The 15,390-nt window shown below is 49.0% G+C and overlaps 2 protein-coding genes across 3 annotated transcripts; one reads left to right on the top strand and one right to left on the bottom strand.

Annotated features, from left to right (window-relative positions):
* Positions 1-323: 323 nt before the first annotated feature.
* On the top strand, positions 324-10,834 carry Duoxa1 (dual oxidase maturation factor 1). Of its 2 annotated transcripts, none has more exons than XM_032902323.1 (8): positions 324-545; positions 906-1,018; positions 7,397-7,572; positions 7,865-7,922; positions 8,539-8,673; positions 8,955-9,168; positions 9,414-9,628; positions 10,292-10,834. In XM_032902323.1, the coding sequence occupies exons 3-8, from the start codon at positions 7,426-7,428 to the stop codon at positions 10,543-10,545; spliced, it is 1,023 nt and encodes a 340-aa protein (XP_032758214.1). In that variant the 5' UTR covers positions 324-545; positions 906-1,018; positions 7,397-7,425; the 3' UTR covers positions 10,546-10,834. The 2 variants fall into 2 exon arrangements, with proteins under 2 accessions (XP_032758214.1, XP_032758213.1); XM_032902322.1 differs by lacking the exon at positions 324-545 and adding an exon at positions 6,343-6,404 and having other exon boundaries at positions 10,292-10,545.
* A 764-nt stretch (positions 10,835-11,598) lies between these two features.
* Positions 11,599-15,381, bottom strand: Duoxa2 (dual oxidase maturation factor 2). The gene is made up of 6 exons (XM_032904093.1): positions 15,039-15,381; positions 14,007-14,064; positions 13,495-13,629; positions 12,800-13,013; positions 12,323-12,537; positions 11,599-11,996 (listed from the first exon to the last, which is right to left on the bottom strand). Exons 1-6 carry the CDS (start codon positions 15,183-15,185, stop codon positions 11,803-11,805), a joined length of 963 nt encoding a protein of 320 aa, XP_032759984.1. The 5' UTR covers positions 15,186-15,381; the 3' UTR covers positions 11,599-11,802.
* Positions 15,382-15,390: the final 9 nt, after the last annotated feature.

Raw genomic sequence — 15,390 nt, 5'->3', positions numbered from 1 at the left:
CCCACTGTCCCCACTCCTAGAGCCCTCTCCCTGGGAGCACCCACTTCCATGGGCCAGGAGAAATGTTCTGGGATCTGACCTTAGCTTCTGGTCGTCCCAGCCTGGGACTGCGGATAGGCTCCGGGCTGTCTCCGGGTTCGCTGTAGCCCGCTCGGTTCTGGCAGCTTCTCCAGCTCTGAGTCGGGGCGGGCGGGGCTGGGGGGGGGTGAAGAGCGGACAGCGCGTCCCAGCTTTGGGGCGGGGCACAGTAGGGCGGGATAGAGGCTAGCGCGGGACCCGCGTGAAAGGGGACCGGAGCATGAAAGGTGAGACCGTGTAGGATGCAGGGCTCCTGGGTGCCGAGGGTTCAAGCCGTTTTTTGGGAGGCGGGAAAGGCAAGTCTCCCTCCCCAAGTTCCAACTCTTGAGAGTTGAGGAAGAGGGTGGAAGATAAACGGGGTGCGGGGCAGGAGAGCTATTCCCAAATCCTCCCCACACAGTCGGGGCTCTAAAACAAAGATAATTACCCAACATTCACCTACAGATCAGACCTGGCGCCAAAGCAAGGTATCCATCTGTCCCCAAAACCTGTAAGTCTGGGTAACCAGAGTTCCTGGTGGAATCTCCCAGGTCTTACTCTCCTGAGAGCCTCATTTGTGTTACAGCCGCCCGGGATGCTGGCATGGGTAGGAATAGGGGATTTTAGGGGTGGACGCAGAGGGCACAAGTGCTGGAGTTCTGCCCTAGTGCGCCAGTCTGTCCCTCGTCGGAAGGCGGAGCGCCAGGGCCGAAAAAGTTGAAAATGACTTGAAATGGAAGTCGGAGACGACACCAGGCTGGGTTTATGGAGTCACAACCTGATCAGCAATTGAGTTAGAATGGGGAATTGGAAGAGACTCGCGACAAAGTGCATGGTTTTGGTGACAGGACGTCTACGTCTGGACCCGGTTCCTGACCTATTCCTACGACCAGGAGCGCTGTGAGTTCCCAAAGACGAGCAGCGCCAGGTGCCACGCTCACAGTATCTGAAAGAAAGGAAGGTAGGGAACCATGGATCGGGTGGGTACAGAGACTGTGAGATCAGACCTTGAAGTGCTGCTCCGATACCGACCTCCAGGGGCGCACTTCTTGAGTCTACATAGATGAATTCAGATCAAGGGGGGGATTTGTGAAGGAAAACGTTTGACAAGAAAGTAAGACAAGGCGAACTTCTTAAAGCTTTAAAAGTCACAAGATTTGTCGACACCGAATCTTTATTTCTCTTAACTGAGTCTGGGTAGGTTGGATTGATCAGTTCCCTATCCCCGAGTTCATTACCACACATCACTGGAAAATCTCCCACCCCACGACCACACCCCCCCCCCACCCCCCTCCCCCCCCCCCCACGCACACGCACACACACACACACACACACACACACACACACACACACACACACACACACACACACCTCTAACTTCCTTAGAAAGGAGGACTAGGTTAGGAGTTCTTGAAAAAGACTTCCTTTAGCCAGCCAGGGCTGTTTAATGGGCTTTACTTCAATCAGAGAAATAAACTATCACATTCCAGTAGCCATATATCATCACCCATCAGAGTGCTTGACAATATTAGACATGTCACCTAAACTGCCTTTATAGGAAGTGAGCAGTCCGTACTGTGCAGATTCTGCAGATGGGGGCGAGCGGCAGAGAAAGGCTTTGGGAGGTTCAGATCGGGGTCTTCAAGACTATTGATTTCTTACCCACTCATCCTATAAACACTAGAAGTTCATTTCATCTTGTGATAGGTAAGACTAGGTAACTAAATCTGAAATACTACTGAACACGGGGGCGAGTCGTAAGTACCTAAAGGCTGCCCTCCAGGCCAAGTGAGAAAATAGAACCCCAAAGTGAAGGAATTGGCCCTCCTCGGTGCAAAAGCGTCCAACTCATCACAAGGGGCCCCTATAAAAACTATAGTTGTCTATGTTACTGGGCACGGCAAAGTCTGGGTGCTCCTTTCTTCTGGCTGTACTTTTAAGGCTGTAGGTGTGTGTTTGATTGTCCTATGACTGCTTATGTCCATCAGTATAAAATGCATGTGTATCCCAGTCATGGTAGTGAACTAAGGGACCAAGGGATAAAGTTAATATTGATGTGAGATTTTGCTAGATTAGAACCAATTCTACAGTTAGACTTCACTTGTCAAGCCTGAGAGAGAAAGACAGTCCCAAGAGAAACACAGGTTTTGTTGGCAAAGCAGAGTTTCCCCAGCTCCTTATTTCAGTAGCTCTCTTCCTGCTGAAGCCCTGTTCGCATAATAATGAAACCAAATTAGGATCAGTCGTGAAATTCAGCTTGACTGTGCCAGGCAGTATAGGGTAAGGAGAGTCTAAGTCATGGAAGGGAAGAGCAGAAGAGCAAGAGACCGGGGGACCAAGCAAGGCAAATTATATTCAGCAACTATCACTTGCTCTAGTCATCCTTAATGCATATTTTGGAGAATTGCAAATAAGTTTAACAATGCCCTTTCTGTACGTGAGATACAGAAAGGCCTTTTGTTAGTGTTTCTTTGATGCATCTTGTTAATAGAGATGAGCCATGCTCACAAAACTTTTATAACCTCTCATTAAAATAAGCACAGGAATGCTAAGAATACGTGGTCCTGACTAAGATGCATTAAGTTAGTGATATCTGCTTATTCTGCAAATATCTGTGGTTGGAATTCACATATAGTATATAATATATAATATGTAATATAATATAATATATAGTATAATGTATAATATAATATAATGTAATATAATGTATAATATAATATAATGTATAATATATAATATGGGTTCTTTCACTTTTTCCACACTTATTTGGTGTGTGTGTGTGTGTGTGTGTGTGTGTGTGTGTGTGTGTGCGCGTGCTCGCACACGTGCATGAATGCATCCTATGGCATGAAATGGATGTCAGAAGACAACTGTTAGAGATCAGTTCTCTCCATCTGCCATGGCTTCTAAGGATTAAACTCAGATTTTCAGACTTGGCAGTGAACACCTTCACACACTGAGTCACCTCGCTGGGTTTAAATGAGTTCTTCCTATGAACACTCTATGCTTTATCTTAATCCATGCCTTCTTTCTTCCTCTCCTTCCCCTCTCCCTCCCTTTCCTCTTCCTCCTCCTCCTCCTCCTCCTCCCCCCCTCCTCCTCCTCTTCTTCCTCCTCTTATTATTATTATTATATAGCCTTGGATTGTGTGAAACTTGCTCTGTAGATCAGGCTGGCCTCCAACTCAAAAAGATCTGCTTGCCTTTGCCTCCCCAGTGCCGGGATTAGAGAATGTATTACCATGCTCCCTATCTAAACTAAGACCTAAGGCATTCTACATTGTATAGCCTTTCTTCCTACATATACCTCCCTAGAAATACAATGGTTTCCGTTTGGGTGTCATAAATAAAAATTCACTATAAAAAATCCTTATGTTTTATAATAAATGTCACTCGGCCAGGGGGACAGCTCATCCGGTGCAGGCACTTCCTGCCCATGCCTGACAACCTGGGTTCAAGCCTAAGAACCCACATAAAGATGAGAGGAGAGAATCAACCCTACAAAGATGTCCTCTCACTTCCATGAGCATGCCATGGGAAGTACACACACACACACACACACACACACAAATACACAAACACACACACACCACCACCACCACCACACACACACATGAACACACATGCATAAAACAGTTTCTTTTTAATTAAAAAATTATGTGTCTGAGTGTTTTGCAGACATATATGCCAGTGTACCAAGTACGTGACTGGCTCCTGCAGAGGCCAGAAGAGAGCATCAGACCCCCTGGAACTGGAGTTACAGATGATTGCCAGCCACCACGTAGTTGTTGGGAATTGAACCCAGGTCCTCTGCAAGAACAATAAATGCTCTTAATTAACCTCCAAGCCATCCTTCTAGCCCCTCAAAGTAACAGATCTTTACTCTACCTTTTCAGCTAAGCTTAAGAGTAGGCTTCATGGTCAACTAAATACAAGCAGTCAGGTCTGCGTGTTTACATTTCTTAGAGACCCTAGCTATTAGAAGAGGCTTTCTAGACAGTTCTTTGAGGTTACAAAATGTAGGTCAGGCTCATCAGATCCCTTCTTGGGCAGCTTTTAGTCTTAAATTGGTGGTGCTCTGCTAATAGGAATAGAAGTGTAGAGCAGGTAAACGAGGGGCATAGCTCCCTCTTGTGTGAAGACTCAGAAAGAGACACCTGCCGAAAGAACTCATTTATATTCATTAATCTGATCCAGAGTTTGATTAGGCTATGCTACATGAAGACAGTACAAAGATGGGAAGATTAAATCTCTGCCCTCAAGGAGACTCTGTGTAAAAGGGAGATAAACGTTCAAAGAGATGAAGTGCAGTAATTATTGTGATTCTGGAGGTATGCTTCAGACACAGTTGGAATCGTAGAGTAGGAAGCCTTCCCACTGGCCAATGGCATTGGAAATAACTTCACACAGAAGTAAAATGGGCTGAGGCTCGAAGTGAAAAAGGGCGTTTGTCAAGGCTAGACCATTCTAGGTAGAGGACATAGCCCATACAAAGGCAAGAAGTTCGGAAAAAGCATGTCAGTCACGGAGTGGGGAAGAAGGGGCATGGCTCGCAAAGCACTTTCTATTGATAGTAAGAAATGAGATTTTAGCCAGGACAGAGAAGAGAAAGGATTATATCTGTTAATTAGAAAAACTATTCTTGCTTGAGGCAAGAGAAGAGAATTGGGACTAACGTGGGAAGAGACAGACGAGAATGCAATTGGTGGATAATTTCAAGAAATACATGGGCCTAGGGTATGTGTACAGTGGTCCTGAGTCAGGCATCTTTGATTAATGGGTGGTAGTGAGGCTAAAAAGAAAAGAAAATAGAATAAAGGCAGAGTAACGGATAATTTGGAGCCTGTTAAATTTGAGGCATCAAAGGGGCATCCGAGTAGGAAGAGCGGCGAGGTAGTTGGTCATTTTGAGTTTGGAGATCAGGGAGACATCTGAGAGCTACATATAAGCCACAGAAACAGATAAGATTACCTAAATATTATTTTGTTTGGTTTTTGAGAGAGGGTCTTAGCTCAGGCTAGCCTGAAAATCTCAGTCCTCTTGCCCCACCTCTTTGGTGATGGGATTGCAGGGGTGCGTCTGCACCATGCCTGGCTATCCCAGGAAACCTTGATGACACTAAAGGAAGAGAATCAAGATAGAATCCTGAGCTGCATAAATGTTTAGTAGAGAGGAAGAAGGAGGAGCTGACGTGGGGTGGCCAGTGGCAGGAGACCCAGGAAAACATGGTGCTGTGAGACCAAAGAGCAAGTTTCAAGAAAGAAAATGTGTTCTGCATTGTCAAATAGCACACATTTAAAAGGGTTTTTCAAAAAAGATTTATTATATTTACACGAGAACACTGTCACTGTTTTCAGATGCACCAGAAGAGGGCATCAGATCCCATTGCAGTGGTTGTGAGCCACCATGTGGTTGCTGGGATTTGAACTCAGGACCTGTGGAAGAGCAGTCAGTGCTCTTAACTACTGAGCCATCTCTTCAGCCCCTAAGGGGTTGGGGATTTAGCTCAGTGGTAGAGCACTTGCCTAGCAAGCGCAAGGCCCTGGGTTCTGTCCTCAGCTCTTCTCTTCAGCCCCTAAGGTTTTTTTAAAAGTGAGAATTTCCCTTCAGATTATTTAGTGAGGTAATGCTAAAGATAAGAGTTCAGTAAAGTTAGGTAACAATGGTCAAGGAGACAAGACAAAGATGTGGAAACACCAACACAGACTAGTCTGCCAAAAATTCTGGCTGTGAAAAGGAAAGAGTGTGGAGATCAAGAAAGTTTCTCTCTCTCTCCCTCCCTCCCTCCTTCCCTCCCTTCTTTCCTCTGTGTGTGTGTGTGTGTGTGTGTGTGTGAGAGAGAGAGAGAGAGAGAGAGAGAGAGAGAGAGAGAGAGAGAGAGAGAGAGAGAGTTCTGTTGGGAGAAACTTGAATTTAGCCTTGGGAAAACAGTCCAATGGTGAATGGAGTGCTGGGAGAATATTAGGGTTGGCTGATGGTGTGGTAGTTGTAGAGAGGCAGTGGGGGGAAGAGCCCAGGAAGATCTGCGGAGCTGGAGACGAGATGGGTATTTCTCTGGGATGGAAGAGTCTAACACTTAAGAAGAAAGCAAAACTTTCACATTATAAACGGAGGCTGTGGTTGTAAGACTTGCCCAAAAGACAGGATTAAAAGTAGGCTGTAAGTCTCCTGCCTCTTTGTCTGATAGCCTAGCGCTGCCTGTTTGTTTCCAAAGGTGTTCTTTGCACTTTCCACACCCAATTTCATTTCATAAAGACCCTCTGAAGTAATTATTTCTGTTTTTCAGTGAAACTCGATCGAGGCGAGGTTCCAAAAGACAGACGCAGAATTCGAGCCCTCTGGAGCTGCGTGAGTCCAAAGCAACTGTTGCTTCGCCTTCCCACTTAGCAAGACCAGCCCTGCTCAGAGAAAATCACAGGCCCCCTGGGTCCCCAAGACCCCAGTACAGATCACACCAAGGAGAATGACAGGAACTGGGTCTGTGGGTCTCTGGGACATTTCTAGGGTTGTTCTTTCAACCATGAATTTTATTTCTCTGAAGTTGTGGTGCATCTTACCATCAATGGCTGTTAGGGTTTAATTTGGTAGTACTTTCTACATGAACTGTGGAACAATACAGTGTCTTGCAATTAATGTTGTCTACACACTGATGAAATGGCCAGGTATCATTTTTACATCCAGTGTATACTGGGACAGACAAGCTGTAAGATCAATTAAGCTACATGTAGACAAGCCAGCATTTGAGCTGAAATACTGCATGGGGAGGTGAATGAAAGAAAAGGGCTATTTTGATGATACATAGGATAGTAGAACGTCTGGTCCCAGCACTGTGCCTCCTGGAGGACACTTTATTCAGGTTTTTCTGGAATTACCAGTTGAGCATCTGGGCAGTGCTGAGCCTAGGGATCAGCCCCATGTTGGTGTAGTTGTACTGTACACTTAGCAGCTTTTTGACTCTTGTTGCTTTGGAGACTGAAAAGGAAAGGCGATCATTTCATAATCTGTGCCATCTCCTATCCGTATGGCTTTGTTTGATAGTAAATACAGTCCTTTTTATGTTCTGCGATCTGCCTGTGCTACAGCCCGGGGGAATAAAAGAGAGGTATTTTTCTTCAGAATTCCCAGAAGAAACGGAAACACCCTGAGGGTAACAATGGAGCTGGGTTAGAGGTTGAGTGGTTGGTTAGGAAGGGAGCAAAGGGCAGCCAGCAGAGACTGCCTGCCGAGACCCTGAATCTGTGACAGCCAATAGATGGGAGACACAGCTGAAGGGCTGCATCCCCAGCCCTATGGTAGTGTTTGGGACACAGAGGACTCTCAATGGATGCCTCTCTTCGCAGCATCAACACCCCTGTGCACCTCCACCAAGATGGCTGCTCTTGGACACACGCTGCCCTTCTACACTGGCCCCAAGCCAACCTTCCCAATGGACACCACTTTAGCTGTTATTATCACCATCTTCCTGACTGCCCTGGTCACCTTCATCATCATCCTGCCTGGCATCCGTGGGAAGACAGTAAGAAACAAGCCCCAGCCCTTAAGACTCCAGCCCCAGAGAGATTTCATCTTCAAGAGTGAGGGGTATAGAGTCTGTCTAGATAGAAGCAGACCCAGGGAAGAAACTCCAGCCACGACCTTGCACATCTCTAGTGCAGAGCTCTCCACTCACCCAGAACAACAGATTGAGCGTGATTCTGTGTTAGATAGGCTCAGTTTGTAGAGCCCCCCTGCCCCTCCCCATCATAGAAAGAGGGAGGGCAACCTTGGAAGAAGGGCTATACTTACTAAACCCACCCACTCTGACTCAGAGGCTGTTCTGGCTGCTACGGGTGGTGACCAGCTTATTCATCGGGGCTGTGATCCTGGGTAAGTGCCAAATGCCACAGACTTGGGCAGCTGCCTCTGTCTTGTGAACTTCTCTTTGTGGCCTGCCTCTCTTCTTTTTGTTTCTCTGTAGTGGCCACTGATTCCGGGTGTGATCCTGCCCACATACCTCTCTAACCTTGGCTTTAGCCCCTTACTTTTATCCTCGCCCTGAGAGGTGTGAGCTAGGGAAAATCCGCAGGATGTGCCTTCGAAATCTTCCTAACTTTTCATTTGGGTCATAATGAATGTAAGCAGGAAGACTCTGCCCGGGAAGTTGCTTGCTTGGCTTCAGTGATTAGGAAAAACAGACCTTTTTGTTTTTTAAATTGATGTCTGTGTTTGCCCATCATGGTTTATGTTACTGCTTCCTTACCCAGCTTCACGATTGGCTGTCCCTAAATGGACTTGGAAGGGGGTAAGCAGAGTGTGAACATGGAAAATATTAGATTCTGAACCTTTCCCACAATAGCGGTTGGAAGACTTAGTAGGGAGTCAGACACGGGCCTGTGGATGGGTATATGATTACGACAAGTTCAGACACAGAGCCCTTGGAGTTCTCCTTCTGACTAACCCAGTAATGCCCAGACCTTCCTGAGTTGCAACTCCCCAATCCCAGCTGTGAATTTTAGTTCTGAGTGGTCTGTGGGCCATATCAACACCAACACAACCTACAAAGCCTTCAGTCCCAAGCGGGTCAGCGTGGACGTGGGACTGCAGATTGGGCTCGGAGGACTCAACATCACCCTCACAGGTGAGGTTCTTACTTGTGAGGGAGGGAAGGCTCTGCCCTGTGCCTTTGAGATGTATTGATGTGTTTTGTGGGGAGCACAGAACTATAGTGTGCCTAGCACTGAAGTTTGGAGGAAGTGCGGACGCTGAGAGAATGGCAGGAAAAGAAATTCAGAGTTATCTTCTCTGTCAGCTGCCAGCTCTTGGCCTTCTGACTAGAGTGAATGAACCCCTACCAGAGGTGAATGGCCCAATGCAGTCGTCGGGTTCTTACTAAGCACTTCTTGCTGCCCTGTTCCTCAGGGACCCCAGTGCAGCAGCTGAATGAAACCATCAACTACAATGAGGAGTTCACATGGCGCCTGGGCAAGAGCTATGCAGAGGAGTATGCCAAGGCCTTGGAGAAGGGCCTTCCAGACCCGGTGCTATACCTGGCTGAGAAGTTTGCCCCTCGAAGCCCTTGTGGCCTGTACAACCAGTACCGCCTGGCAGGACACTACGCCTCAGCCATGCTGTGGTGAGCACGGATACAGGTTGAGACAGACCCTACTGGCTTAAACCCAGAAACAGATTTTTCTAGCCATCTGGTTTTCACTCAAGGGAAAATCCTGAGTGGGAGGAGCTACCGTTAGTTCTCGGTTGGGGAGCCCACAGGCAAGATTTCTTCTTCACACATTCGGGACACCCTCTACCTGCGCCCTGCAATCCTCTCTAGCAGGTAGAGGTGCCTAAGCCAACCCTCACTGCCTCTTGGCTCTCTAGGGTAGCATTCCTCTGCTGGCTGCTGGCCAATGTGATGCTGTCTATGCCAGTTCTGGTTTATGGTGGCCACATGCTGCTGGCCACTGGCCTCTTCCAGCTGTTGGCACTGTTCTTCTTCTCCATGACCACGTCACTCATGTCCTGCCCGCTGCGCTTGGGCACTGCTGTACTGTACACTCACCGTGGGCCTGCTTTCTGGATCACATTAGCCACAGGTGAGACCCTTCCCTAAAAATAAGGGCTCAGGATGGAGGGGAGGGGCTATCATGTTGGTGGGATGGGGGTCTGCTTCTGGAGGTCAAGATGTCAGGGTCTTTCTTAGAGCCGTATCCTTCCTGATTCCCTCATCTGCCAGCTTTCTCTCTCCAGTGCCATTTCCTTTCCTCATCTATGCTCACTTCTCTGCCTCATCCATTGTCCCTTGACTCTCTTTACATAGGTCCTCCAGCTTTTCCTGTGGTGTGTCCCTCCTGCATCTGCTAGCTGCACTTTCATGTCTCTTCCTAGAGGCCATGTGTGTCCTCATCTCACACTACCCCTAAGTCAATGCCCTAAGTCAACCTGCCTCACTGTGTCACTCTCCTACCATGCTCTGTCAACTCCCTCATGTTGTCTTTGTGTCTCCTCCCATTCCCATCTCTCCCAGTTCCTGGCCTGTCGTCTTCTCTCTCTTCCTCTCACTCGGTTTGGAGTGTGAAACTTCAGGACAATAGATCCATATCTGCAGTACAGACCCCTAGGACATTAAGTCATCTCTATGAATTCCAGCTACCCTAAGGCAGCAGCCCAGACATCCCGTAGGGTTCTTCTGGTGCTCTTAGATGATCTCGGGATGACTTACTAAACTAAGGCAAGACACGTGTCACCTTCACCCACAGGACTGCTGTGCATTCTGCTTGGCCTGGTCATGGCAGTGGCCCACAGGATGCAACCTCACAGACTGAAGGCTCTCTTCAACCTGAGCTCGGAGGACCCCATGTTGGAGTGGGGCTCTGGAGAAGGGGGACTCCTGAGCCCCCACTACCGGTCCATAGCTGAGAGTCTGGAGACGCAGGACATTCCCATGTCAGAGGCTTCCTCTGAGATGTGTCTTAAAGAGGAACACCTCAAAGAGTCCGACTGTTCCCTGTAACGCTCTTCTCCTGGTGGACACTGAGTTTCCAGACTGGCTGCAGACCTCACTGGAGCCCACACAAAACCAGCAGAACTGCCCAGGAAGTGGGTTTGGGTTGTGTCACGTGCCCAGCTCCAATTTGTTGATGTAACAGAGCAGGGAGGCACAACCTACTAATGCAAAAAATAAATGAACAAAAGTCCCAAGGTTCTGAAGACATGTCAGACAGGCCCATAAACTGTTGTCATGGCAACAGCACCGGGGTGGCTGTTAATGCACAGTAACAGCCTTCTTGAATGATTCAAGGTGCCAACCTTCCACTCAGCAAATATGTCAGGCATCAAATGCCCTCAGCATCGATCTCTTGCTTTGGGGGAGTCTGGGCCCCTTCCTTCCTTTCTTTCTCCCTTTTTTTTCCAGCTTTTTCCACCTCTGCGTCCACATTAGCCAGAGAACAATCATCATGTTTCAGTTTTAACATTAACTGACTGTGTGCCACATTCTCTTTGACCTTTAGTTCTGAAATGTGCTATGTAAGATAAGATGTGAGAAACTTTAAACATGCATGTCGGTGCACCACTTGCATGCAGTGCCCGCAGAGTCCAGGAGAGGGCATTGCAGACAAACCCTGGAACTGGACTTACAGGAAGTTGCCATGCGGGTACAAAGACCCCAATCCCAATACCCTGAAAGAGCAGACAGTGCTCTACCAATGAACCATCTCTCCAGACCCCAGGATTTATATTTTTATGCCTTATTGACCTCTTTCTTAGCTCTCAGATACAAACGTAAAAGAAGGCAACCGGAAAGGATTAGTGAACGAACGCCAAAATCCTGATCTTTGCCAATAGATTCAGTTTGGCCAGTAGAGATTTGGGCAGAAATGACTGACCACCCCTTGGAGTAGCTCAGGCCAAGATGCAGGTGCCTGTCAGTTCCTCTCAGGTCTCACTAGAGGGCGCGCCTCTCCCAGAGCCCTACTGTGTTTCTCCGGCTTCTACAAATTTCTCAAGGTTGTAACTCCAAGGGCCAAGAGAAGCCAAGGAAATTGACAGGCGAGGGAATTTTGAAAAAAAAAAAACGAAACAAAAAAGTTTATTTACAGTTCTCCTGAGAAATCCATTCTCTAGAGCAAGGTGTATCTGGGGCGCCCCCTTGTATTCCGCATGGGTATGCAGTCCTCCAGACTCAGCTGTGCTCCTGGCACGCGCTCTTAACACTGTCTTCAGGTGTGTGGGATCCCAAGGACGGATAGAAATCCGGAGTTAACGCTTTTCATAGGAGAGTGGTAACATTTAAGTCTGGAGTCTTAAACTGTCTGTGTTGAGGGTTGTCGAGGATGAGATGTGAGTTTTCGTCAGCCTGATTGCTACAGTCTTTGACATTTTGATCCAGTAAGGCTCGAAGGACGCTGGGTCGAGTGTAGTGGAGAATCACCACCAGCCCTCCGAGGAGGAGGCTCAGGATGCCTGCGCCGGAGGGAAGAAAGACAGAGGGAGTCAGGGATGCAAGCGCGCCTTGCCACCATTTGGAGCCCGTCCCTGGAATTTCCTATACGCACAACCCGCAGAAAGAACTGATGCGTATTACACGATGCACGAGTTCTCATGCAAACCCGGGCAGGATACTGAACCCTCCCAAACTAGCTCTTCTCAACTGTAAAATAACCCTGTCCCCACCTTCTGCCTGCTATGGAGACGAACAGATTAAGTAAGAGAAGTCGTTCTGTAAGCCGGAGAGCGCACATCCCATACACACCCCGGACACCACCAGGTAAGCGTCCCTCGGTACTCACCGGTGGCCAGCGTGACCCAAAAGGAGGCGCCGTAGTGAGGCGTGAGGGCGGCGGAGCCCAGGCGGAAGTGGCAGAGCGGCACGCTGGAGATCGAGGCGAAGGCGAAGACGGAGAAGAGCGTGAAGGCACCGGTGGTGAGCAGAGCTAGACCTCCGTAGAGCGGGGCCGGCGTAGAGAGCAGCGCGTTGGCGATGATCCAGAAGCAGAACGCCACCCTGTGAGGGAGCAAGGCGACGCTCTTGAGCGGAGTTCCCAGACCAGGACTGCTGAAGGTGTAGGGGAACCCCCGTAGGAGAGCTGGCTCCGGAGCCTCCCCTTCCTGTCCCTCGGCCTCCCCCTATAGCTGGGACGTGAGTTTCCGTGGGTTTTGCAGATGGCCAGCGGATCCTGCCCGCGAGGCTGCAGTTCCAGCTCCGAAGACCGAGCTCTCCAAGTCACATGCACCCTGCCCCATCCCCATCCCCATCATAGGCTCACCATAGCGTTGCCCCGGCATAGTGACCGGCATAGTGATATTGGTGGTACAATCCGCAAGGACTGCTCGGTGTGAACTTCTCTGCCAGGTATAGCACTGGGTCCGGCAGTCCCTTCTCCAGAGCCTGAACATACTCCTTGGTGTAGTCTTCATTCAGGCGCCAAGTGAACTGCTCATTGTAGTCAATGGTCTCGTTCAGCTGCTGCATTGGTGTTCCTGCGGGAAGCCGGTGGGGTCATGGCACTGTGCAAGCAAAGCCAGGGACACGGAAACTAAGCAGTTTCAGATAGGGAACTAAGGGTGGGGCAACTGTCCGGAAAGAGATAGCTTAGGTAGTGGTACCGGAAAACACAAATCCAATAAGATCAAGGTTTTTTGAGCCTGAGGGATGTGAAAGGGTCCCCTAACACAGTGGTTCTCAACTTTCCTAATGCCATGACCCTTTAACACAGTTCCTCATGTGGTAGTGACCCCCCCATAAAATTTTTCGTTGCTACTTCCTAACTGTAATTTTGTTACTGCTAGGCACCGTAATGTAGATATCTGTGCGTTCTGAGGGTCTTAGAGGACCTCTGTGAAAAGGGAGTGGGGGTCGCGACCCACAGGTTGAGAACTGGTGCTTAACAAGCCTTGCCACTCAGCTCCTAACCGCAGGATCTCCTGGCCCCAAGCGCCCGCTTTGCCCCAACCTCCTTACCTCTGAGTGTAATATTAACGCCCTCCAGCCCGACGTGCAGACCGACATGGACTTGAACACGGGAGGTACTGAAGGCTTTGTAGGATGTATTGGTCCACACTCTCCCCACGAACCAGTCTCCACTGAAGTGTACAGCTAGGAGGAGATGCACACAGGGACGAGTGGGTGAGGTGGAAGTGGGGAAATGGAAGCTAGAGGCTTAGTGATGGGAGATGGAATAGAAAGACAAAGGACGAGGAGCCTGGCGTAATGAGGTAAGGGCAGAATAGTGGGCAAGCACAGTGGTGGAGGCAGGGGGATACCTGGGCAACTAAACACTTCTCAAGATCAGCTTGGGCTACATAGTTAGGGACTCTCAAAACAAACAAAAAAGCCCACGGCAAAAGAACAGACAGGGGTGCTACAAATAGGTGTAAGTAGAAGAGAGACCTGGAAACCCCAGGTTCTCGGTGCCTTTTCTTCCCTACTCCACTCCTCCACTCCCCACAACACACGTTACCCAATTCACTCACCCACAATTTCTGCGCCTATGAACAGGCTAAGAAGAACTCTCACCAACCAGAACCAGCGCTGCAGGAAAAGATACACACTGGATCAGGCTTGGGTACCGCCCAACCCATCCTCAAGGCCCCCCTTGACCCCATTCCACTGCATTTCTGACCTTTTGAAGACGATGCCATGCATGCTTTCCCTTCAAGTTCCTCTATGCCAATGACATTTCTGATAGTTTCTGGGCATGTGCTTCCCTGACTATGACCCCTCGCCTACTTCCAGGTCTACCTTGCCTGGCACTCTCTGGCTACCTTTATACCCCCTGCTGTCTGGCGCCTGCTCTCAGCCACTAATTCAATCTCTGCTTGGTGAGGCTCAGTGAATTCAGAAGTGCCAGGCAGACAGGGGTCACCTCTCCCAGAAGAGGGAGGCCCCGGGGACTGGTAGTCGATTAAAGGAGAGGGACTGCGGATTTTTCTAGATCTCCCGGTTCATCTGAACCAACAAAGATCAACACAAAAAGATTAAAGGTCTTCTCAGACGTGTAACAATGTACGCTTTAGGATGGTTTAGGAAGCTGGGAGCATTTGATGGAAATTTCTTTTGCTTGCTACGTGTTTGAAACCTCTGTGCAACCCTCTGAGTCTTTAACTCAGCAGAGTAAGGAAAGCACAGAAGACCCCATTCTCTCGGCCAGAAGCACAAGACAGAGGTGCTAAGGTATTCAGAAAGAGAGAGGGGTATGGGGGGATCCTGACAGCACCGGAAGCCTAGACGGAATCCCAAGTATACTGGGCTGGTTCCCACTGTCTGCAGCATCTTCCAAAAGAAGACAGCTAGAGTCTCTTCTCAAGATTCCTAGACCAGGGCTGTCCCTTACAGAGTCGTTTACGGCACCAGACTTCTGAATTTGCTTTGCTGATTCTCGGAGAAACTTTCTTAGTCTCCTCTGTCCTGAGACTCCAAGAAACACTCTCCATATCACTCTCTTACCCTGCGAAATGAGTTTCTTCTAGAATCCCTCTTAGGAGAGCTTTGAGTAACCCCCTTACCGAGTGCCCCCGGATTCCAGGCAAGATGAACAGGAAGCTAGCAGCCAAGGACAAGAATACCAGGATAACAATGAGCAGCGGTACGCTGAAACCGGCGGCATGCCTGGGCTGAGGGTAAAAGGGTAGCACCCCGTCCCAAGCAGTCATCCTGCAAGAAGAGTGCCCGCAAGCAGCGAGCTGGAGTGAGTGATAAAAAGTCTGAGCCCTGCGGCTCTCCTAAGAAGCACAGAGGCAGGATGTCCCGAAACTCTTTCTCCTGGCTCTGAGGCTTCGCGCAGCGTTCGCAAAGAGAAGCAGACCCTCTTTTATAGGAGCGTGGGCAGCAAGCAGGGGAGGTGTCCAAACCGGGTAG

Source organism: Rattus rattus, chromosome 5 (genome assembly GCF_011064425.1).
Source record: "Rattus rattus isolate New Zealand chromosome 5, Rrattus_CSIRO_v1, whole genome shotgun sequence".
Lineage (NCBI taxonomy): Eukaryota > Metazoa > Chordata > Mammalia > Rodentia > Muridae > Rattus > Rattus rattus.
Note: the sequence above shows the minus strand (reverse complement) of the source record. Positions and strands in the feature narration are given on the sequence as shown.